This window comes from Sciurus vulgaris (assembly GCF_902686455.1).
Source record: "Sciurus vulgaris genome assembly, chromosome: 8".
NCBI lineage: Eukaryota > Metazoa > Chordata > Mammalia > Rodentia > Sciuridae > Sciurus > Sciurus vulgaris.
In genome coordinates, this window is record NC_136468.1 from 3,330,564 (window position 1) to 3,355,979 (window position 25,416).

General features: G+C 54.1%; 1 protein-coding gene across 6 annotated transcripts in view; it reads right to left on the minus strand.

Annotated features, from left to right (window-relative positions):
• DPP6 (dipeptidyl peptidase like 6) overlaps nt 1-25,416 on the minus strand; it is a 934,588-nt gene that overhangs the window by 74,280 nt on the left and 834,892 nt on the right. For all 6 annotated transcript variants that reach the window (XM_079149262.1, XM_079149264.1, XM_079149261.1 and 3 more), the window contains exons 11-16: nt 11,923-12,046; nt 10,493-10,531; nt 4,759-4,866; nt 2,830-2,921; nt 1,890-1,937; nt 578-696 (exon numbers count right to left, since the gene is read on the minus strand). In XM_079149262.1, coding sequence (XP_079005388.1) covers nt 578-696; nt 1,890-1,937; nt 2,830-2,921; nt 4,759-4,866; nt 10,493-10,531; nt 11,923-12,046 — 530 coding nt within the window. The remainder of the gene's footprint in view (nt 1-577; nt 697-1,889; nt 1,938-2,829; nt 2,922-4,758; nt 4,867-10,492; nt 10,532-11,922; nt 12,047-25,416) is intronic.

Genomic DNA, 25,416 nt, shown 5'->3' on the forward strand with positions numbered 1-25,416 from the left:
TCTGAGGCACTGGCTCTCGGCAGACCACGCTCCTCCTTGAGAGTACTTTTTCTAGGGCCACGTTTATTGTTCTTGCCTTCCGGTGGGTTCACGTCTTAGCCACACAAGGTGTGAGAACGGATGCGCAGACTCCCCTGCAGCCTCTGGGGCCCGGGGCCCACTCTCGGGTGCTCTGACTGGTGTGGTCAAGCGCTCGCATGTCCAGGATAAATCATCAATAAATCGGGTCATGGGAATACATTTCTGAGACTCTCTGTATAACCTCAAGCCTTCGTAGGCCAAAAATGTTCATCTTTGGAATTGTTTCGTCATCTTTATCGCTGGTCCAGCTTCCCCGACACGCAGGCAACCGTGGCCAGCTCAGGGGCATGGTATCCTGTCGCGGGCGCCAGGACATGACCTGTGGGATGCCCTGGCTTTGCCCTGGTGGGCCGTGACCTGCACGGGACCGTGAGCACCGTGGCCCTGGCAGGACCCTCACCTCTCCGCAGCACACGGTGCTCCTGTCCCGCCGCCCCTCCTGTGGCTGGGCCCTGAGGACTCAGCGCCCCGGCCCGGGCACAGGGGCCGCACTCACCTTCACACTTGAGCAGGAAGAAGTCAGAGCTGTGGCTGAAGGAGGCGCTGAAGTAGGTGCAGTTCTCAGCCAGGTCGCACGACAGGCACTGCCTGTTGAAGTTGCCCACTGTGTTGGCGCTGGGGAGCAGAGACATGGTGAGCCCGAGCCGCGCCCACGGAGCCCTCCCTGCCCACACGTCCCTCCCACTCCGGGGTTTCCAGCACTGCAGCTTCTGGGACCGTGTCTACTTGGTCACCTAGGGCTCTGCCTGCCCCGTGTGAGGACAGCCATGGTCTGTCACCAGTGCCCCACAACCGTGTGTGTCTGAGTGGATGATTGGCCGCGTGGGGACAGTGGAGCCCCTGACACATCAGCCGTTTCTCTGAGAGCCAAGCGTCAGCATGTGAGAAGCAGGAGCTCTGCAAACCGGCCGAACCCAACGCCGGCTGCTTCCGGAGCCCAGTGCTCCCCGGGGTGTGGCACGGTGGGCTGCTGCTGCCCGCCCGGCGGAGCTACGTGGGAGAGCGATTTGAAGACAGCGCCCAGGTCCACCCTGGTCCAGTACTGCTTCCGGTCAAGAGGGTCTGTGTCCCCAAGTGGAAAGATGCAGCGATGCCGAGGCCCCAGAGACGGTCCTCTGCATGCTGCCTGGGCAGGGGCCACTCTGACCACAGATTCCAGAGTGGAGCCTGTCCGGGCAAGAGTGGCGGCACTTCAGGGGACGGGGAAGGCAAGCCTGGACAGCAGGCCTTGCGGGGCAGCTGGCGGGCTGCCTTTCCTGAGCTTGTGAATCTGGGAACTGACTGACTTCAGCCATCCCAGCAGAGGGGCAGGGACATCACGTCTGCCGAGAGAAGCAGCCCGCGATGGCAGGAGCTTGCCACCTATGCCAGCCTCATACTTGACACAGAGTCGGGGGACCTCCGTGCACCAGGGGCTCCTCTGGGGACCTCTGTGCACCAGGCGCTGTTCTCACATCTGCACAATGGGGTAGGGGCCAGCAGGCCCTGGCTCCATCCTCCCTTGGGGCACTGGCACCAGCCGTCTGGTCTACACTGCAGGCCGTCTGCTCCAGCCGCCAGCTGCGGCCCTCTTTCTAGTCGGGAGGGGTGCAGGAGGTGCCCACCGTCCCTCTTCACCTTGCCCTCTCGGCAGGAAGCACCTGGGTCCATTTGGCTTCGGGACCCTAAGTCTCCTCCCTTGAGGACAGTGACTGGGCCCTGTGCTTCTCATCATTCCTCTCCAGAACTCTGGCTGCCAATCTTTCCCTTCTCCCTGCTCCCATCTATGGAGAGGGGGCGATTCTGCAGCGGGGAGGAGCCAGGGCTACCTGTAGAGCTGTCGTCTCCGCGGCAGGTCCTCCGTGCTCAGGAAGTAGCTGCAAGGATGGCAAAGGTGCACAGGGTTAGGGAGACTCGGGGCACATCGGTCCTCACCCCACGCGTGACCTTCAGGGCATCCCTCAGGGACGGCCACCCTTCCTGAGCAGGGTCCCGCTCAGGTCCAGCCGGGCCTGTGGCTGGAGCCTGGGAAACCAGACACTGGAGGGCTGTGGCACATGCCATCGCAGGGCCTTGGGGCCCGAGGCATCCCCTGCACTGCCCTTCCTCAGCTGCAGGGTCCTGCTGCAGCTGGTGAGGACACAGGGAGGTGACCTGGATTAGGAGGTAGGGATTTCTTGTGACTGTATGGAGGGCAAGGCTGAGAACACTTTGTGCAAGTCCAGACATAAGCCTGGCCAGCAGACTTGACAGGTCTTCCTCACCCAGGACCCCACGTGCTTCCACGGCTTGGGAGGGAGGAGAGCAGCAGGGTGAGCGTCCAGCTGGGGTCACTGGGCCTGAGCTGAGTCCTCATCCCTCCGGCACCAGCCAGGTAACTGGAGCAAGCTCCCTGGCCCCCAGCCCAGTGCATTCACTTTGAGGTGCGAGAGCAACAAGCCCCTCCGGCCGCCACTGTGCCAGGGAGGTGATGCTGTGGAGCACTGGGCTCAGGGCCTGGTGCACAGAGACCCCAGGGTGGGGCCACTCCCATGACTGGACTCCAGCCAGCACCGCCTCCCAGGCCGGGGAATCGTCACCTCGTCAGGGTGCCTTGCATGTTGGAAGTTGGCTGGAGAGACAGGTGAGTCACGGGAGGCTGGAGAGAGTGCCGCTGTCTAGGTCAGAGGGCCTTGGTGCCTCACCCTGCCCTGGCCAGCAGGATGGGCTAGAGACAGCAGCTGGGCCCGCCAGCCAGCAAGGAGGGCCCCAGCAGCTGCTCTCACTCACATCTTGTTCCGCTTCTCGTCGTAGGACAGGATCTTGGTCACGTCCCAGTCCCCGGAGGTGATGGACTGGATGTTGTCATTGCTGCTGTTGGGCTGAAACACAGAGGAGGCATCGGGAGGGAGGTGCCGGGCCCCAGGCTCGGCTCTTCACCCTGACCATCGCCGTCTCCGAGAGGCCTGGCTGGAAGAGCCCTCCCGTCCGCCCTCCCAGGTCCTGTGTGCTGCGGGAGCTTCGGTGGCCCACTTCTGCCGCATTGTGCTGGGTACCACCATGCCAGGTCCTCCCACCAGCCTCTCCTGAGAGGCAGCTTTGTGTGCTGCTGACACGTGTCTTACATCTGTGAACCCAGAGAGCAGAGCCATCTCTCCATGGGCCATGGAGGCAGGAAGAGGGACTCTGCAGAAAGGGACAAGATCAGGCAAGAGAAAGGGGGGAGGAGGCCAGGTGCAGTGGCATACACCAGTCATCCCAGTGGCTGCGAGGCTGAGGCAGGAGGATGGCAAGTTCAAGGCCAGCCTCAGCAACTTAGTGAGGCCCGAAGCAACTTAGAGAGACCCTGTCTCAAAATACAGTATAGAAAGGGCTGGGGATGTGACTTAGTGGTTAAGAGCTGCTGAGTTCAATTCTTGGTACCAAAGCAAAACAAAACACCTCAAAACAAACAAACAAAAAAACCAGAGGGAAGGAGGGGGCAGCAAGGCTTGGTCACTCTCTGTGGACAGGGCAGAGCTGTGTAGCTGACGATGGCACGTGACCCACCCAGAGCCACCCAGTGCCAAAGCACCATGGTGACAACAATGGATCACCAGGGGAGAGGGGCGGGAGACGTTTCCATGGCGACTTGGGTGTGAGGTGTAGCTGGGCAGCTGTTCTGGGCTTCAGGAGCCATGACGGGCAGTTGCACAGGGGATGGAGATCGCCTTAGGTGACAGGCCCAGGGCCAACACCCCAGGACACAGACATGGGAGCTGGGGGGACGAAGGCAGTTGGGAGGTCCAGGGGCTGCAGAGCTCCAAAGCGAAGGGGCAGGGAGGACACGGGCGCCTGGGCGGGGAGGAGACCTGCTTCCTGCGGGATGTCAACAGGGTCCCCAGGGAATGCAGAGGCCGGGGCTGAATGAACACGCCCAGAATTCCTCATCTCGTTGACAAGTCCCCAGTGAGCAAACAGAGGGATTTGGGGCCACCGAATGAAGACCACAGAAGTAAAGGGATGGAAAGAGCCTCCTCAAGTCACGGGGTCAAGTGGCTTGAAGCCCAGAGTGTGGGTGCCTGAGCCCCGAGGGAGACACGGCTGCCACAGGAGGTCCAGGCGCCTCGCTTGGCACCCGGCTCTCGGGCCATGCTCCTTCCTGGAGTCCCTTCAGAGACCAACCTCACGGCTCCTATTTGCAGGACGTTTCCATTAGCTCTGGTCCCCATCAGGGGGAGTCACCCGCCCTGACCCTGAACAACTTTAGACGGCTCCCAAATGGAGCCCACAGGCAGAGGACGGTTTGCGACGGCCTGCCCGCCTGCACCTTTGGTCTCAGGGCAGAGCTCCTAAGTTTCAGCCTGAGGCAGCGCCTCTCAGGGTCACCTCTGAGCAGGGGTCACCTCCGAGTAGGGGACGGTGTTTGCCGGGATGTACACTGTGGGGTTCAAATTCATGTTTATTCATCTCTGAGGTCACTGCTCAGGGGCGCTCCCTCCCAAACCCTAGACTCCAGAGCCAGGTGTTTGACCAGGGTCCCCTCTGCCATGTGTCAGACTCTCACGCTTGTGCCCTTGAGCATTAATGCAAAGGGCACAACTCTACCCGTCTGCCCCGGGAGAGGACCCGAGGGTCAGCAGCCTGGGGTCCCCGGGGGCCTTGGAAAGGGCCACTGGGTCTGGCCACCCGAGGTCAGTGCCCACAGCACACAGGGCGGTGGAAGCCAGCAGGATCTACCTGGGACGATGACACCGTGATGTGGTGGAACTTTCCTCGCCCCCCTTGTGGGATCGCTCGGACGAAGAAAAGCTTGCGGCCATCCTTGGAGAACACTGGCTCTTCATTCTGCAGAGGCAACGGACCAGATCAACCGAGCGCCCTTCACGTTGGGGAGGGCGGACGGGCACAGAACGCCCCTCAAGGTGCATTTTCTGGGTGATTTCTACAGAGAGGCCGTTGGAAAACAAGTGCTGTGGCCTCTTCTTTCCTCGGGAAATCATAAGGCCGAACCTGGGTTTCTAGAAGAGGAACAATGGGGACCTAAGAGGCCAGAGCCCAGACAGAGGCAGATAGAAAGGCAGCCCCAGTCTCTATAGCACGGACCAAGAGACAGACGGACCCGTGCTCGCGCCAACGCACCACGAACAGAACTGAGCTCTGGAAACGCTCCGTGCTGGGCCCCCTCACAGGGGCTGCTAACACCTCAGGGACGCTGGAGTTCTGCAGCAGCGTCTTCCGTGCACTGGGGGAACCCAGTTCCAAGGAATCACAACCTCACTTTGCCTTCTTTCCATCCTTTAATTCCTTTCCCTAATAAAACCCACCTCATGTACTGCACAGTGGCGCACACCTGTAATCCCAGCCACTTGGGAGGCTGAGGCAGGAGGATTGTGAGTTCAAAGCCAGCCTTAGCAACTTAGTGAGGCCCTAAGCAACTCAGTGAGACCCTGTCTCTAAAGAAAATATAAAAAGGGCTGGGGATGTGGCTCAGTGGATAAGAATTCTTGGGTTCAATCCCAAGTACCAAAAAATAAGAAAAGAAAAGAAATCCACCTCACAGTGAATAGCCCATCAAGAAGACAAGGAAAAAAACAACAACAAAAAAAGCAGCACAAATTCTCTATATTACAAAATGTAGGATGGAGGAAAGTGTGCCCAGGGCTTCTCTCTCTAGGGAAGCTCAGCAAGGCAGAAGCCAAGTGAGCTGAAAAGAACTGAAGTGAACTGAAAGACTGTCATTTTTTCCTGGAAACAACCCGCATTCCCTGGCTCCCCTGGGGCGGGCTGCAGCTGGATTCCAGACCAGAGGGGTGCATTTCGCTCCATCTCCACCCGGCCGGGCCCGCTGGCACTGAGCTGCCAGCTGCTCGGCCCCCAGCCAGCCCCAGCAGAGTGGCTGTCACTTTGACGGGTGAAAGAGGATCTTGCAACGGCAGCATCTCTGTCTCTCTGAGGCTCCCGTTTGAAAGTTTCCATCCACGAGCACCAATTAGTTGGCTGCCATATACATTTTCCGATTCGAGGAGCTCCGTGCTGACGCAGGGATGAGAACGAATGGTGAACAAGCCCCAGCTGGCACAAGGAGAACTCATTTCCCCACAGGGAATGAACACATGCAAGCATGATACGCCAGAGAAATACACTAACGTGTGATTAAAGTGACACTTAATCTTCATGAATATCTGCAATAGAATGAAACCTTTAATCTGCAAATATTGATCTTTCTATTTAGAGCTGGAAGTGTGGTATTTAAAAGGAAAGGGAATGGAAAGACCAGTCACTATGTGGCTTTTTCCATGGGCTTTTGTTGGCCAACAGCAGGATGGACAGGCGGAATTCCCTGTTTTCTGGGGGCAATGTTTGTACTTTTGGCAGAGATTAAATGTGATATGATTAATTCCGGCCAGAGGCATTGTTTATAAGGAGAAGGCCTCCACATGCCGATGTGATCTACACCGGCGCCATGGAAACCTTCCGCGGCACACCAGCGATGGCCCCTGCCCTGCCAGCTGCTCTCAACTCCCTTTCCCACGTGGGGAATGTGTTTTGAGTGACAAAGCACAGCGCTTCTTGACCAGGGGGTCTGGATTTTAATCCTGGTTCTGCCTCTCCTTTGATCTGGGGAAGCCTTCGTGGCCTCAGCTACGGCTCCTGGCTTCTGTGACTCCATGGGGAGCAGCCCACGAGGAACCAGCCGTTACGATTGGTGAGAGACTCTTTGCTGGGCTGTTTGGAGCATTTCTGCCAATTCTTTCCAAGGTTTGTATACATTCATCTTGTCCAAACTCCCAGCCCACATCTTGACAATCACAAACCCAAAATTGGGTTAAGGAGTGACTTCAACCACAACAATAGTCTCTGGGTCTGCACTCAGATGCTGGTGGAGACCTCGTGTGTGGAGAGGGGACTGTCCATTGCTTTGCATATTCTTAGAGACCAGGGAACTTGGTAGGTGTGCATACAGACCTTCACCTCTTCTTTTTGGCTCAGGGAGATATGCCCCATGTGGAATGTGCTGGACACTGGAAAGTAGATGGCTGAGAAGCACAGGAGACAAGGCTTGGAGAGATGGTTGTGGTGGTGACTAAGAGCTGGCAGGCCACCGTGGTTCACCCGTGCTGCTGCAATGGGGAACTGGGACCCTGCTTCATCTGAGAAGACCAGCTGTCTCAGGCCTGCAGGATTTCCTAGCCTCATCCTTTGGACACTGTCTGAGGCAAGCTTCAGTGACCCATGGGAGATGATGGGTGGAGGCAGTGCGGCCTCACCATGGGTCTCCCTAGATTGTCCCCACAGGCCTCCAATATGTACACCTGAGATGAAGAGGCAGCAAGCAGCTTGGTAACAGTGGATGGCAATCCAGACTTAGTTCCTAAGTCACCCTCCAGGACACCGCAGTATCTTGAAGGATGCAGAAACGTGACAGATTATCATTGCAAAGTAGGGTGCACGATTCCTTCAGAGAAGGGAGGCAATGAGAAACTGTTTGCAGTTGGATTCCCCTGCTCACCAGGGAGCTGTGGCCTCCTCCCAGAGCCCCCGATGCATGATCTTAGTGTGTTCAGACATGTCACCACTCCTTGCTACGGCCCTGGGTGGGAACACACGTGACCTGCAGTGTGCGAGGAACTATGGGCTTCTGGGCTGCCCCAGTCCAGCATCTGCGAGGAATTTCTCCAACAGAATGCGAGGCTTTAAACTCAAGGCAGTTGCATATTTTAAAATATTGCATATTTTAAGCATTTGTTTATTATAATGTTAGCTCTTTGCTCATTAAATGCCTTCAAGTTTTGCCTTCTGTGTCCGGCTTCTTTTCCATTCCACAGCTGGAAGGTGGAAACCACCCGGGGCCCACATTTCCTTCATCTCTTGATGGACAGACAGTGATCTGTAACCTGCCTGCCGTCAACAACGCGTGGGAATGCGGGAGCTCTGATCTCTCTTCCAGCTTCTGACCACGTGTCCTTTGGCCCTCGCCCGAGTGGGACTGCTGGATCACACGTGCTTCCAGCTTAGTTGCTCGAGAGACCTCCCCCTGCTTTCCCTGAGGACCTCGCTAACTTCCTCTCCTTGTCCCCTTCCTCCACACCCTCTCCGGCTCATGACAGTCGCCATTCCAGCATCCGAGGTGATCTCCGTGAGATTTTAATTTGCTCTTCTCTGACCCTAATGACTGAGCATTTTTCACGTACCCGCTGGCCATCTGCGTGTCTCCCTTTGAGAAATGTGTGTTTGGGTGCTTGCCCATCGTTCCGGGGAGCTACCTGGCTTCTCACTATCGAGTTGTCTGGGATTCTTATGTGGGGAGATGAGCCCCTTGCCAGGCCTGCAGGTATTTCCCGGGTTCTGCAGGCCGTCTTTTCACTCGGTTGTCTTCTGGGCCATGCAGGGACTTTCAGCTGGACGTGATCCCACTTCTCCACTTAGCTCCATTGCCTGGGCTCTTAGGTTTGTATCCAAGTAACCACGGCCCAGACCAATGGCCACGGAGCTTCCCCACGATCTCTCTGGTAGTTGGATAGACGCAGGTCTTAGGTTTAAGTCTGTAATCCACTTGGAGGTCTTCTCCCCCTCCTCCCCCTGCTCTCCCCCTCCCCCCCACGGAGCCATTTTTTTCTGCCACGGTATGCTGTGTGGTCACTATGGCTTCATGCTGTATTCTGAAGTCAGGTAGTACTTTCTCTCTAGTTTGTTCTTTTCACTCATGATCCCTTTGGCTATTTAGGGTCTTTTGTGACTTCATGTGAATTTTAGGGTTTTTTTTTCTATTTTGATGAAAACGCTCACTGATAGTTTTAAGAATTGATTTATAAATACTTATTGAACATGACAATACATATAATGAATTTTTTAAAAAATGGTTCTTTCCAATCTAACTGACATTTCAAATGATGTAAGAAAAACATCAAAACATCACTTTTGATATTGATATCAGATGTTTGGTCCAGGTGGCATTCAAGAACTTTCAGTTGCTAAATAATAGGGTTCCTGAGTTTTCCTCTCATTCTTGATAACTTCTCGGCTTGGACTTGGCACCCAAATTTGGCCATAGGGAAACAAGAGTGATTCCACGAAACCATTCCTCTTTTGTATCAGAAACAAGATGTATTGAAAAGTAGTCGTGTCCATTTGTGAGGTTTCTGCCCCTGTGATAATTAACAGAATCTGTGACTGATTGCTAATTCCTCAGTTAAAGAAGCGCGTAGCAGTCCGAGCGCCAGAATGTTCTTGGAGGGCCTCTTTTGAGAGTTGTATTGTCCAGCTTTAGTTATTTTTCATAAGTAGAATCTACTGTTTCAAGGGAAAAGTGTGTCTGTACTATCCCACAATAATTCTCGAGAATTTTGAGACAATTTTTATTTCTTAGTTGGGATAAGAAGAAAGAAAACATCCAAAATTCTCCTACCTGCTCTTTCAAAGTAAGAACTTGGAATGAGACAAAGAGAACTGAAGAAAGAAAATACTGGTTTTTATGGTTTGGATCTCAGTGTCCCTGCTGAACGCTGGGTCCCACTGCAGCAGTGTTCAGAGGTGGACTCCAGAGGGGCGACTGGATCAGGAGGGCTCTGGCCTCCGACCTCAGCAGAGGTGAATCCACTGGGGCACTTGTGGCTCTAGGCTTGGGGGAGGGCTCTCTCTGCTTCCTGGGCACCAGGAGGCCAGCAGCTCTGCTCTACCACACGCTCCGGACGTGACGTGCAGCCTCACTGCAGGCCCAAAGCAGCGGACCCAGCGATCCTAGACTGTGAACTCTGAAACCATGGGGCAAAATCAACCTTTCCTCCTTGTAAGTTGATTTTCTCAGGTACTTTGCTACGAAAATGGACACAGCAGTGCTGTGTGTTTCTTGTGTTAAGCTTATTTATTTTTAAAGTGTTGTCACATGCTGATTTATCTAGGCTCTCCAATCCCTCCTGATTGACATGTGTGTGTGTGTGACAGAGCCACAGCCCAGTCCTGGTCTTCATGGAGGGCTCTCAGAGGCTGTTCTAAACGTACCTTTCTTTATCTGAGTGGGGGATGAAAAGATCCCAGGGAGCTTTGTGGAGGGGCCTGGTGAGTCTCAATGGCGTCCACTGTGGGTTAGAGATGGAGAAAGCCACCCCAAGGATAAACGGGACACTCGACCATGTGGCTGCTGTACTTTACCAGCTTAGGTCACACGGGCAGTGCGTATGGACTCGTCATTCTGAGTTCACAGAAGGACAGCATCTGAGAGGAGTCTTCTCCAGTGCTCAGTCCCAAAGAGCAGCGATTTTCAGCTGCCTCCAGGGAACTCAGCTCGGCCGTCCTGCCCTGGGGGCTTTCGATGAGAAGGGCAAGAGCCTGCCCACCCGTCCCAGGACCCCACACCCTTGTGCTCCTGGCTGGAAGCCCACGGCCTGGACTGGAGGAGCCGTGAGAAGGGACGCAGGCGCCCAGCAGAGGGCCCCGGGGGGGGGGGGGCGGTGAGCACTCCTAGGGACGTCACCTGTCTGTGCAGCCAAGCTTCGCTTTCATCCTCGTGTTTCTGAAACGAAATAAGAGCATTAGAGAGGTTTGTGCTGCTCGCCCTGCCTGAGCAACAGTGCTGAAACAATGTGGCTGTCCTGCGCAGTGGCTGCATGGCACAGGGCCACACTGCGTGCGGCAGCCCGCCCTCCTGGGTCTCCTGTTGAGGCTCAGCGCCAAACACTGTCCTTGAGCAAGAAGAGAGCCACTGTGCCTGCTGGCAAGCGTGATCCCTGCCAGGGAGGAATCCTGTGGAGGACTGCAAACTGGTGCCACGTGGTGTCACCACTGGCCAGGCCTGTGTCCCTCTGGTGGTCACTGCTGACCAGGCGTGTGCACACTTACAGGCAAACCTCAGGTGCTGCACACTTTAGGGTTCACTCAAAATTCTAGTCCGAAGCTCTAAGGAGCAATCCTAATGAGTCGAAACCCATCAAAAAAAGTGGTTAAAACATATGAAAAAAGATCTCACAGAACTGCATAGAAAGATGCACAAATAAAAATAAAACCCCAAACACCAGGACGATGCTGTTGGGCACACAAGGTGCCATCCCAAAGCCCCAGGTGCTGGCATGAGCCTGCCCTTGGCTCCTTGGTGGCTACTCGTTCAGTCCAGGCACTGTGAGGCAGGAGGAGCGTCTCCCAGAGGCCCAGGCCTGTGTCCAGCCCTCCTCCTCAGGCAAGCCCACCAGAACAAACCCAGAATCTCCAAATGAGAAAAGAGGCAAGGAAATCCCTGACCAACGGGAGGACATTGACCTTAGAAGCAGGTCACGGGGTCAGCCCAGACCATCCCTGGGCTGCACCGTGAAGCCCATCAATGGCCACCAGGCCCAGGGCTTCTGCTGGACCAAGCCTTTCCCTTCCAAGCCGGGAAATAAGAGTTTCTGAACGGCCTGCCTGCGCATGTTGCCTGGTCTTCGGACTCAAGGCCAGGCGGCCTGCGGCCTGGGGCTAAGCGCTCTGTGGCAGCAGTGCCCGGCCTGAGGGTTGGCTGCTGGGTGGGACGCGTGCTCTGCGGGTCTTTCTTCAGGTTCTGATCACATGCTGTCTCCCAGGCTCTTAGCTGCTCTGCTGGCCTCTGGGGACCTGCACACTGGAGAGGAAGGAGCCTGGCTCTGAGTCCAGTGGGGACAGGGCAGCAGAGAAGGGCACCCCGGGCTGAGCACTGCCGCGCCCGGGCTCCTGCCTGAGGCTGCTCCTTCACCCCTTGGAGCATCAGCTAGAAAGCTGGGCTCCTCCACAATTCAGTGGCACCAGTAAAGGGACCAGGGTGCGCAGGTGCGGCGCAGGGTCCCCCCAGCAGCCGCGTCCTAGTGATTCCCGGCTTGTGCGACAGTTCCCGAGTAGCCCACCAGGTGGCACCAGAGCCAGGGGCCGGCCGGCGCCAGAGCCCAGGCCACCGCCTACCTTTGTGCACACCCCGGTGGTGGCGTCGCACAGGGTCAGGATGGACACGTTCTGCGCGCGGTTCAGCCAGGTCACGGCCACCTTGGTGCTGGTCGCCCACTTCACCATGGTGATGTAGTACTCCCTGCAAACACGGAAACGCACAGTGAGCAGCCTTGTGGGAACACGCACCCACAGCAACCAGGAGCTGGTCACGCTGCAGCCCTGGGTACACAGGCCAGCGAGCACAGCCTGTGGGCGACAGGAGGCTGCTGTAGCTCTGGAATGGCTTCATCGAGAATGCAGGAGGATATAAAACTGAGGGGGCAGCCAGGAATTCCGAGACAGCCACTGCCTGCACCACCCAGGGTAGGCACTGGGATACCCCGGCCCTGAGGTCGCTTGCTGGCCCATGTGTTCTGCTGACTTGAGCCTCAGTCACAGTCCCAGGCAAAGGCACAACTCCAGGCAGCCAGAGGCAGTGGGGAGAAAGAGCCAGGCAGGGAAAGAGCCCAGAGGGGGGCTTCCTGGAGACACCAGGTCCCTGCTGATGAGGGTTCCTGAAGGCTCTGCCCTGCCCGCCTCTTCCTTGAAGGATTGAGTTAGCATTCTCTCGCTAACTGGGGATGCTGGCCCATGGCTCTTGCTTCAGATGGGCTTGGTTTGATATCCTCAGTGTTACATGCCTGATTTTGCCCAAACCTGAAAATAATGCTGAGCTGTGCCACCCTAAATTAGCGGGAGGGGAATTGGAGCTTATGGTGAGTAATTCTTTCACCCAGAGCCCTCCCAAAGAGTGTGACCCCAATTTTACATTTAAGAAGAAGAAAATGTCAGGAAAATAAGTGCCCCAAATGAACATCCTCAGGTGAATGCCGAGAATGTTCTAGAAGCCAGCTAAGACCGTTCAGTTGCCTACCCCAACCGTATCTATAATGAGACCTACTGTTTAGAACCATTACTTTGTGGTCTTACAAGACCTTTTATCACTGAAGGCTGTGTGCTTTCACCAGGAAATCCAGAAAACAGGAGGTGGCCTCACCGCACTGAATAGTGACTTCCAACAGAAAGGACGAAACAGCCAGGTGCTCTTTGCCAAGCCTTGGTTAACCAGGAAGTCAATGCTGAGGGTCTCACATTGCCCAAATCTGCCTGCTAATCAAAGTTTTCAAGAACAGCCTAAATCCAGGGTAGATGACAATCAGGGACGGGTTGTGGCTCAGAGGTTGCGTGCTCGCCGAGCAAGCATGAGGCCCTGGGCTTGATCCTCAGCACTGCATAAAAGGTATTGTGTCCGCCTACAACTAAAACATACATTTAAAAAAAGAGTGTTGGGGTGGGCTACCATTTAAAAAAAGAATATATGACAATCAGAATAGGACAGTCTCCAGGCAGAAGGCGTCTGACCCTGGTGGTCCCCTGGCGTGGGGCCAGGAGGGGCTCTGGACCTGCCCATGGCCATGCTGGGAATTGACAGAGGACATGGTGGTGAGGAACACCTCAGATATGTGCACAGAGAGCCAGCGCTTGCGCATAACCCACCGCGCGTGGCTTTCAGACCCCTCGGTTCATGATTTTGTTCACGCCACTGCTCCCCCTAATCAGGCTGGCATTTACAGGATCTGTGGCCTCCCTCTGTCCTCTGCCCTGGTTCCTGCTCTGAAAGGCAATGTGTCCTTTGGGTCACATTCCCCCAAATCTCTGTCGGTCGGTTCCACTGCCCCAGGGCTGGAGTAGTGCTTATAATGATGGAATTTGGTGATCTCTCTGAATATCTGTAGGCATACAAGTTTTATTTCACTTTGATCCTTAAAAATATTTCAAGATCTGAACCCCCGGCCTTGCTTCACATGGAACAAGTTTTATCTTTAGCGATGTCACAGCTGGTCTTCAAGTCTACATGGAATAGAGGTTGGCAGCTTAAAGGGCCTAGAGGACAACATACAGCGAATGACTGGCCTGGGAGCTGCCTCCTGTCCAGGAGTCTGCACCCAGTCTGCCTGTGAAGCCCATGGACACCTGTGTTCACTCTGCCAGCACACATTGCATCTGCGTGAAATCAGGAAGGAAAAGGAAGCATTCCTGGGGTGATGGACTTTCCCCATGACCTTCAGGGACAACGCTGTTTTTATTTCCGTTCATTGGAAACATTCATCCTGTGTCTCCTTCTGTTATTTAAGGTGGTGTTCTGCACAAGCCACCGTCACAGAGGTCAAATAAGACTGTTATTACCAACTCCTCTATTTCCTAATTTGGCATATGAAACATTACAAACTGAAGTTCACAGGCACTTCCTTTTGGTAGGGAAGTCCTTAGCAACGCTTCTGGAACAAGTCATCAAGAAACGTGCCGTGGGCTCGGCTGCCGCTGGGTTCCTGTGGCAGCAACAGCTACATAGCTGTTCTAGGATTCGCGCTTGAGGCTCTTGGTCAAACACCCAGGCAGTGCAAGCCTCCTGAGCGGAGTTAGGCGAGGCGAGGACATGCCCTGGAGAGGTCACCTGCAGAGTGGCAGCCATACCATTTCTCTGAATGTTGTGGAAACACCTCCTATTAAATAGGGTACTGCCTCCTCTTGTGTTTTTACTTTTCTAGTTGGTAGGATGAGGCATGTTGAGCAGAGGGAAAAAGTAACCGTACTAGAATTAGGACAGTTAAAGGTGGTTCCAGCCTCCTGGTTCCCAGGGAGACTTGGCTGGTGTGGGGACCTCCTGGCTGGGGCGTGACCTTGGCTGGTGTGGAGACCTCCTGGCTGGGGTGGGGGTCACTGGCCCCAGGTCCCAGGAAGCTTTGGATCCACAACCAATTTCATGTTGAACTCCAATGCTCGCTTTCTTCATTCATGTAATGTGAATTTAAAAACAAGCTTGTGGCACTCTGGAGAGTTTTATGGTGATGAAATATGAGACATATTTTGAAACCCTGAGACAATAAAAATCAAGGGAGTCTATAATGATTATGTAGTGAGTTCTTTAACCGGGAGCTCTTCAGTTAGCACTCTGCCACCCACAGAAAGTGTGGGTGGGGAATGGGGGCTGCAGGCGTCTGCCCAGCCTCGGAGCACCTGGCCTTAGCCTGCGCCGCCCCGGTGCTTTACATTGATCTCATCACGTGTGCAGACATCTCACCTCAGACCCACGCATTCTGACTCTAAGAACTGCACCCTGCGATCCGACTCAGTGCTGAGTAATTCTGGTTATTTTTTAAAGAAAACCAAGTGAAGTTGCAATGAGCAAGCATGACCACCAGGCCCCTTCAAAGGAGGTCCAGCAGCACTTTGGTGATGCGGCTGGCTCAGTGGCTCCAAGGGTGACCTGCATGGAAGGCCCGCTCCTGCTGTGAGGTCGGCAGCAGTGGACAGGTGTCCTCCTTGTGCTCTGAATGTGGCCCTTGCTGCTCAGCCACCTCAGCTGATTTATAAAATGGACACGGTTCTTCCTCTTCCTCTCCCCTGCTCCTCCCTAATGTCTCCCCTCCCTAATCTCAGGGAACAGGGTTACCTTCCTTCCCCTCCTAGGCAGAGTTATCTGCCCTTGAGTACTCGCACCCAACACAGGAATGAAGCAATTCAGGCTCAGACGGCACCAGATTTCAGGAATGACTGTCTCCCAACTAGCGAGTGAATCACAGCTCCAACAGAGAGCACGGAATGTGGCCTTCGAGTCACCTCTTCAAAAGCACCCTGTTCCTTCCGAAGGGCAGAGCACAGCCTCTGGGACAGGAGTCCCCTGTGCTTCTCAAAACACAGTTTGTGCTAGCAAAACTTTCTTTTTCTTTGTTCTAAACCGTGTCCTCGTGATTGGATGGGTAGCAGGGACAAGGCCTGAGCTTTCGGAAACGACAGTACCGGCTAACAGAAAGGAAACGCAAAGTGCTCCTGCTTGATGAAGCCTCTCCCGGCAGAAGGCCTTGAGAGTAAGAAGCTCTCCAGTGCCTGACGCACGCTGCACGTGGCTCCCTTTCCAAGCTGTCGGCACAGGCAGACAGAAGGAATGGAGCTGGCTGTGACCTCGAGGCTGGGGCGACTTACACCTCAGGGCCACGTCAGGTGCACACCCTGTGAACTCTGGAGGGTTCCAGCGTGCAGTGGGGCTGGCTGGCAAATCCAAGATGGCTTCTACCAAGCTCACGTTATTGTGGCCACAAAGACAACAGGGCATTGTGGGAAGTCACGATGCCACCCATGAGTAGCACTGAGGCTCTCACTGAGCACAGAGAAGCCAGGCCCCAGCAGCCTGCCCAGGTGTGCTCCCCAGGCACACCACCATCCCCCCGGTCCCAACGGTCCCTCTAAAGTGCTGGGCAGCCTGACGACACAACAGGTTACAGAAGAACAGTCCACGTAGGAATTTAATATTATAAAGGGACGTCACTCCAAGTCACAGGGAAAAGAAGACTTCTACAGTAAACAGGGCCAGAGGAATGGCTCAAATATCAAGTAGATAAAGAGCGAGAGGATGTCTGTAGAAGACCCCAAAGCCAGGTTCTCCAGCTGCCCACGGTGGTTACCGTGGTCAGCACTTGCCATGCTGCCGTCGCTCTGAGATAAGAAGCAGGCACACGGGGGATTCTGACTCCAGTTGTGGAAGAACACACCCTCTTCATTCCGGAAACCTAGCTGCAGTGACAATGAAGGAACGAAGCAGGCTTGTTCCCACAGGAAGGGGGAGACCGGCAGGACACCTGCCAGGCAGAAGGCGGCCCCAGAGTGCCAGGGCTGCCTCGCCGGAGGAGGCTGGGGCTCGACGGGCCTGTGCAGCCGAGGCCCCGGGGAGGCTGGGAGACGCGGAGCTGCGGGAGAAACGCGAGGAAGTGTGGTGGCAGTGAGCGGGTCCCAAGTCTGTGGGCACAGGGGCGGCGAAGGCAAGCCAGACTCACACTTAGATAGGCTGTTCCGGAACGCGCTCCAGAACGCTCTCGGAAAGGAAAAGAAGGACCGAGCGCGGGCCAGCATCAGGTTCAGCAGCGGCGGCCCGGAGGCCGAGCCAGCGGAGCCGCACCCCTGAGTGATGATGTCCCCCAGCCCGTTTCACACACAGCTAAACTTCAAACAAAAACGAGAAAAGGGAGACAATTTTATATTTGAGAATCAGAGTTTGCTCCCCAGGCTCCTTTCTTGGGCAAGAATCTGGAGGTTGCTCCAGATAGAAGTGGGGTGTGTTAGGCAAGAAGGGGACAGGAGGCCCCTGAGCAGCCCTCCAGCCTGGCAGGGCGGGGCCGGGATGGCCCGGGCGCAGCTGGGAGAGAGCAGCCCGGCCGCAGCAGGCGGGCACGGGAGCGGGCACGGGAGCGGGCACGGGGAGCGGGCTGGGGAAGGAGCCGCGAGGGTACCCGACAGAACCTGGGGAAGAGACTACGGCAGAATCAAGGTCCACACAGCACACGAGCAAGCGAAGACCAGGAAGGGAGAAAGCAGAGCGAAGAGTGACGACCGCGCGCCCCGCGCGCCCCGCAGCTCTCCCGTGGAGAGCCATCACTGAGCCACGATGACCGAGGCTGCTGAGGGACTTCGTCTTCCAGGATCCGCCTCAGAGAACCAAGGAAGGTTCGGGTGTGGCTACGGGGCAGCGTGTAGGTCACCAGCAGCCACGTGGCCTAAGGAAACCGAGGACACGGGCGGGGCAGGAACAGGAGGGGGCCGCGGGAAAGGGGCGGATACACTCCTGCGAATCCGGGAGTTAGGAATTCCCACCTGAAGTAAATGTGATACGAGGAACCTGTGAGGATGTCACTTTGGTTAATAAAGTTCGCCAACAGACAGGAAAGCGCACGTGTCCATGGAGAAGGGGCCGTGGGCGCAGAAGCAAATGTGTCAGACTCTTTTCCATCACATGGAAAGACAATAAAGCCCATAGACTAATAAGCAGAGTGAACTAGGCCTACGATCTGGTGACATGATGGGAACTGGCCTGGAAGCCACAGGGAGCTGAAAGTCACCTCGCTCGGCGGTTGCGGGGAGGAAGGCCAGGGAAGGGACAGGTTCCCACTGTGACCGTTTCATATTACTTTATCTTTGAGCACTATCATGCGCTACTCTGGTAAAAAGGAGAAGTAAGATTGAAACTAAAGAAAAATCAACAGTGGCAAAATGAACGCATGGAGCCGCGGAGGAGCACGGCAGCCACCTGGACGGCAGCCTTGCTGGCATCTGGCAGCAGCGTCTGTCCTCGGTTGGACCCGGGCTGGGCAGAGGAGGAACGTGGCCGCCACGTGGCAGCGGAGGGCGCCCCGCAGCCCACCTCCCTCCTTCTCCCGCCACGCCTGCTCAGGACGGGGTGAGGAGGAGCCGGGTGCTCCTGCAGCAGCGTGGCCCAGCTTGCTCTCACTGTGCGTCCCGCAGGAGGCGATGGGCAGAGGCCCTCTCCACCGCCCGCGTGTCCTGGCTGCAGCCATCGAAGGCAGCGTGGCTCACCCAGAGAGCAGAACCACGGTGGGACTGACGGCCTGCGGCAGAATCAGCAGAGGCCCGGCTGACTGATCCGCAGTTCTCACAGGGAGGCCGGCGGCAGCCCTGGGGAGGTGTTAGAAGCCGTCTTTGGTCTCAGCGCAGACCCACGAATCCGAACTCGGCTGGGGCCAGCAGCCGGTTCAACAGGGCTCCTCCAGAGTCTCTCTGAGGACCACTGAGTTGGGAGGAGGCACATGCTGCGAGCAGGAGCCGGAGGCCACTGCCACATGCCTCTTCGGTCAGGCCTCTGCTTCCGTCTTGCCCGTCCTGAGCCTCCTCTGGATGAAGGCCGTCTGGTAGGCAGGGGAGCTCCCCAGCACAGGGTCACCTGCAGCGGTACCAGAGAGGTGGACGCGGGATGCGAAGAAGACCAAACTGTATGGAAAGAACTCCACAGTGTCAGGATCGAGTCCACGTGGAGATGAACACCCAGGGACTCCGACAGCCACAGAACAGGATGAAGATGTCCCCATGATCACGACTGCATCTTAAAGCGAGAGAAGGTGGTGCCGAGTGCCACGTGAGCAGGAGGAAATGGTTCCTGGAAGCAGTGCGGCTGATCTGGTCTGCTCCTAAGGCACTGCTCAGGGACGCGCTGACTCCTCCAGAGGGCACCACCTCGGGCTCCGCGCGGGGTCCACTGGCTCTGCCTGGGCCATGCTGGCTGGCAGGCGCGGGTTGCAGGGGACCTCAGGGGTTGAAGGAGAAGAGCGCCAGTCCTGTCAGCCCAGGGCGGGCAGCTCTGCAGAAGGACATGCCCTGCCCCCGCGCACACCCGGGAGGAGCACAGCGTGGCTGGGGGTGGCAGAACCCCCCTGGGCACGTCAGAGCTGCGAGCAGTCTGTGAATGTTTCATTGGTCCATTTGTTGGTGGTGGGATATTAACAGTGCCGTCCCTCACAGGGGAGAGCGTGCCACGTCACTCTGGTGGTCCGAGCTCTGGTGGAGGTCCTGACGGGGCTGTGGCAGAGAGGGCAGGGGAGAAAGGCCTGTTTACCTAGCGGCACCAGGAGCTGCGGTTAACTTGGCACTTGTCTAAGCGACGTCTGTCCCTTGGATCAAGCTCGGATGGAAAACTCGTGACAGAGATGCTTAAAGAAGGATGAGCTTGAACAGAGGGCTGCTAGAGCCAAGTGCGAGGCCTGGCCCACCTGGCTGCCCGGGAGCCGCCTGCCGCAGAGTGCCCGCAGGAAGCAGCGGAGGACTCCAGGCCGCAGGCGCAGGTTCTGTGATTTCACTTTCAACCTAAGGACAAACCAGGAGCGGACTCAGCTTTCTTCTCCTTCCACCTTAGGGGCTGGGTTCGCTGCAGGGTGAGGGAGGAGGCGAGGGCAGTGCACGGGAACACATCTGAGGGACTGTGGAGTCCTTATTCGGCAACTCTGGGGCTTGACCAGAAGGACCCTTGGGAGTGGATCTCGTGCCCCTGCTCCAGAGCTCCGCCTGGCTTTGATTCTAGTTTCCACTCCTCATCTTCCAACATTCTCATCCTACCTGTCCACCGGCCGACTGGCCGCTGGGACATTCCTTGTTCCCACTCTGAACACATCTTTGATGGTGGATCTCAACAGAGTTCCCACTCTGTTCTGTGGCTCCCAAGTGTCCCCATGTGCTGCGGGCAACCCTCTGCCAGGTCTGTTTCAAACTAGGCAAGCTGCTCCCACGGGCCCCCTCCCCCGCTGTCCAGCCTCCCTCGTGGAGGCTGCTGCCCTCTGCTACCCTGGCTTGCCCTCTCTGTCTGACGTTGCATTGCTTGCAGGTTTCTGTGGTTGGAGTGTTCTCCATTTACAAAAGGGGGTCTTTCTTTTCGATTAAAGTCTCTACCTGTCTAAATCCAGATCTGCCATGAGTCCATGTGTCCACACAGTAGGGTACTGTCCTCCCAGGTAAAGGACTGGCCCTGGCTTCTGTCCTGAGGCACTCTAGCAGCTGATATGCCAGGCAGCAGGCCGGGCCCTTGCCCTTGAGTGCAACCAGGGTCAGCACCTGCTTCTCCCATCTTAGGGACTCCTGCGAGCATGCCCATAGGCGGTGGGCCCATGAGCAGCAGGCGGGTGTTGGTTGGCCCTCCGGCAGGAGGAGCCATGTGGTGGGCAGGTCGTGGGGATCGGCTACCCCCAGCCCAGGACACACTGTGTTACAGCCGCCCTGACTTGTGGATCAGGTCCTGGCGAGGAGGCAGAGACTCATTCAAAAGCCCAGAAGTAACCATGGGGATAGTCAGGCCCCAGGTACACCACTGACCCAATTGTGGCATCTGTGTCTCTGGGGCAGGGACACGTCCTAAGCCCCCGTTGGCAGCACTGAGTGGAACACTGGGCACAGACCAGGCACTTGGAAAGCTTCTCTCGCCATGAGAATTCCAGGGGGCAGCTGGGAGCCGGGGAAGTGCTCCCAGGGGCTCCTGAGAGCTGCACAGGAGTTCAAGTGGATAGAGGATAAATAATGGCCACAGCCAGGACACTGGGTTTGGAAACCTGGATTGCAGGCGTGGCGCTGGGATGAACCAGGGTGACTCTGTGCCATCGGCTGCCCTGTGGGCCTCCCTCTCCTCCTTGGGACATTGTGGAGCCTGGGAAGCGAAGCCATTAGAGAGGGTCGCACAACGCCACGCCCACCTGTGGGTGGCAGAGCGCGCGGGTGGTGGTGCTGCCCAGATGCCACCAGATGCATGCACTGAGTTTCTCGCTGAGGCCTGGGGAGGAAGTTGAGCTGCCTCTTACACCCTCGGAGTCCACCCTCAGCCGGCTCACGGCCCTGTGACTCGGGCGTGGGAAACCTGGTCTGGTGTGTCACTGACGCCTCCAGACATCAAGCCTGTTCTACGGCTGACAGAGCTCGTGGGCCACCAGAGGTGCCTGATTTTGAGGCTGGGGTAGGCAGAACACTGTGCTCCACCATAGGCCTGCAGGTGGCTCCTTTCCCACAAGGCACCTGAGCCCCTTCAGAATGATCGGCTGCCCTCTCACAGGCTGGCTGGGACAAAGCCAAGCACCTGTCTCCGTTTCCCCACTGGGAACTTCTTATCCAGGTGCTATGGTTGGGATAGGAAGCATCTCTTCGCACACTCATGTGGAAGGCTGGTCCCCAACGCAGCGATGCCCAGAGCTTGGGCAAGTGGCGGACCCTGAGGCTCTGACCTCAGAAGTGGATGATCCACTGACGGGTTCATGACTGAAAGGGTTACTGGAGGTGGTGGGAAGGGCAGGAGGCAGGACTTCATCGCAGGAGAGGGTCCTGGGGTGTGCCCAGCCCCTCCCCTTCTCTCTCCCTCCACCCCTCAGCTGTCCTGAGCTCAGCAGCTTTCCTCTGCCGTGGACTGAAACATCTGAAACTGTGAGTCAGATAGGACTCTCCTCCTCCGGTTCCTTCCCTAGGTAATCTGTCTCAGTGAAGAAAGCTGACTGATACACCAGACATCTGAGGTGGATCTCCAGACACTCTGAAGTGCTGGGGATTCTTATAAATGAGAGTGCAGAATCCCACGACCAGCAGCAACTCTATGAATTTCCATCAACAGAATAAAGACCTCTCGTTCTGAAGCCTGGAACTTCTGCATCGCTCAAGTCTCTCCCAATAGTTCCCACCCTGGTGAATAACGAGTCCTGGTCTGATCTGACACTATGAACACAGGCGTGTCAGTCAGGGCTCTCTAGAGGAGCAGAATCAACAGGAAGTGTGATGAGAAGAGGGGATTTATTAGATTGGCTTACACAACCAGAAGCTGGATAGTCCACCATGGCCGTCTGCAGCTGGAGAGCTGGAAGAACCGGTAGCTGTGCAGTCCAAGAGGCAGAAGGCCCAGAACAAGAGGGATCAACAATGCCACCCTAGTCCAAGACCAAGGCTTCTGGAAACTCCCTGGAGAATCACAGGCAGAGTCCATTTTGGGAGAGTGAAGAAGTGAGAGTCAGATATGCTCAGATGATCGAAGCAGCGATCAGGAACCCGTTTAAGAAGAGCTGAGCTTGCATCGGCATCTGCTTCCTTGTTCTTCCAACTTTTATTCTATCCAAGCCACCCTCCTATTGGGTGGTGCTTCTCACACTTAGGGAGGGAAGGGGCTCTTAGACACACGCTAATTGACACACCCGAGCCTCTCAATCATTGGCATCTCTTAATCCAATCAAGTTGACAATTCAAATTAACCATTACACACGGGCTGTCTGGCTGAGCTGATCTCCTTGAATTGATCTTCCCCAAGATGAGCTCATTTGAATACTTAGGAAGCAAGATTCTTATTCTAATCCACGAAGCAGAAATGAGATGGAGTCCCTCTGAGGGCAACAGAGTATTTGTGCCATTGTATTTTATATCTAGAAGCTTTCAAAGAAATTGGGGAATCCAATTCAGATAAAACCATTTATCTACTCAGAGATGTTGAGATAAAGACAAAAGAGAGCCAAGAACGGTGCTAGGATAGGATGGCAGATTCAGGGAGAGAAGCAGGGGCCGTCTTTTTTTTTTTTTTTTTTTTTTTTAATTGATTTATTTTTTTAAATTTTAACTAAAAATCATAAATTTACATAGGGCAATGTTGTTTGATTCATTTTGTTATTTTTTTCCCATCCCCCCCTCCCACCCCTCTTTTCCCTCTATACATTCCTTTCTTCCTCCATTCTTACCACCCTCCTTATCCCTAACCCTAAACCTAACCCTAACCCTAACACTAACCCCTCCTACACCCCCCCATAGGTCCTCATCTGCTTATCAGCGAGATCCTTCGTCCTTTAGTTTTTTGAGATTGGCTTATCTCACTTAGCATGATATCCTCCAATTTCATCCATTTGTCTGCGAATGCCATAATTTTGTCATTCCTCATGGCGGAGTAATATTCCATTGTATATATATGCCACAGTTTCTTTATCCATTCATCAACTGAAGGGCATCTGGGTTGGTTCCACAATCTGGCTATAGTGAATTGAGCAGCTATGAACATTGATGTGGCTGTATCTCTGTAGTATGCTGATTTTAAGTCCTTTGGGTATAGGCCAAGGAGTGGGATAGCTGGGTCAAATGGTGGTTCCATTCCAAGTTTTCTAAGGAATCTCCACACTGCTTTCCAGAGTGGCTGCACTAGTTTGCAACCCCACCAGCAATGTATGAGTGTACCTTTTTCCCCACATCCTTGCCAACACCTATTGTTGCTTGTGTTCTTGATAATTGCCATTCTAATTGGGGTGAGATGGAATCTTAGTGTAGTTTTGATTTGCATTTCTCTTATTACTAGAGATGTTGAACATTTTTTCATATATCTGTTGATTGCTTGTACATCTTCTTCTGTGAAGTGTCTGTTCATTTCCTTAGCCCATTTGTTGACTGGATTATTTGTATTCTTGGTGTAGAGTTTTTTGAGTTCTTTATAGATTCGGGATATTAGTGCTCTATCTGAAGTATGAGTGGCAAAGATATTCTCCCACTCTGTAGGCTCTCTCTTCACATTACTGATAGTTTCCTTTGCTGAGAGAAAGCTTTTTAGTTTGACTCTATCCCAGTTGTTGATTCTTGCTTTTATTTCTTGTGCTATGGGAGTCCTGTTAAGGAAGTCTGCTCCTAAGCCAACAAGTTGAAGGTTTGGACCTACTTTTTCTTCTATAAGATGCAGGGTCTCTGGTCTGATTCCGAGGTCCTTGATCCATTGTGAGTTGAGTTTTGTGCAGGGTGAGAGATAGGGGTTTAGTTTCATTCTGTTGCATATGGTTTTCTAGTTTTCCCAGCACCATTTGTTGAAGAGGCTATCTTTTCTCCATTGCATATTTTTGGCCCCTTTGTCTAGTATGAGAAAATTGTATTTATTTGGGTTTGTGCCCGTGTCCTCTATTTTGTACCATTGATCTATCTGTCTATTTTGGTACCAATACCATGCCGTTTTTGTTACTATTGCTTTGTAATAGAGTTGAAGATCTGGTATTGCGATACCCCCTGCTTCACTCTTTCACATCTGGTATTGCGATACCCCCTGCTTCGCTCTTTCTACTGAGAATTGCTTTAGCTATTCTGGGTTTCTTATTCTTCCAGATGAATTTCATAATTGCTTGCTCTATTTCTGTAAGGCACATCATTGGGATTTTAATTGGAATTGCATTGAATCTATATAGCACTTTTGGTAGTATGGCCATTTTGACAATATTAATTCTTCCTATCCATGAACATGGGAGATCTTTCCATCTTCTAAGGTTTTCTTTAATTTCTTTCTTTAGTGTTCTGTAGTTCTCATTGTAGAGGTCTTTCACCTCTTTTGTGAGATTGATTCCCAAGTATTTTATTTTTTTTTGATGCTATTGTGAATGGGGTAGTTTTCCTAATTTCTTTTTCTGAAGATCCATCACTTATGTATAAAAATGCATTGGATTTATGAGCATTGATCTTGTAACCTGCTACTTTACTGAATTCACTTATGAGTTCTAAGAGTTTTCTGGTGGAATGTCCAGGTTCCTCTAAATATATAATCATGTCATCAGCGAACAGGGATAGTTTGAGTTCCTCTTTTCCAATTCGTATCCCTTTAATTTCTTTGGTTTGTCTAATTGCTCTGGCTAGAGTCTCAAGAACAATGTTGAATAGAAGTGGTGAAAGAGGGCATCCCTGCCTTGTTCCAGTTTTTAGGGGGAATGCTTTCAGTTTTTCACCATTTAGAATGATATTGGCCATGGGCTTAGCACAGATGGCCTTCACAATATTAAGGAATGATTCCACTACTCCAATTTTTTCTAGTGTTTTGAGCATGAAGGGATGCTGTATTTTATCGAATGCTTTTTCTGCATCTATTGAAATAATCATGTGATTCTTAACTTTTAGTCTGTTGATATGGTGAATGACATTTATTGATTTCCGGATGTTGAACCAACCTTGCATCCCTGGGATAAAACCCACTTGATCGTGGTGCACTATCTTTTTAATATATTTTTGTATGCAATTTGCTAAAATTTTCTTGAGAATTTTTGCGTCGATGTTCATTAAGAATATTGGTCTGAAATTTTCTTTCCTCGATGTATCTCTGTCTGGTTTAGGTATCAGGGTGATATTGGCTTCATAGAATGGGTTTGGGAGGGTTCCCTCCCCTTCTAT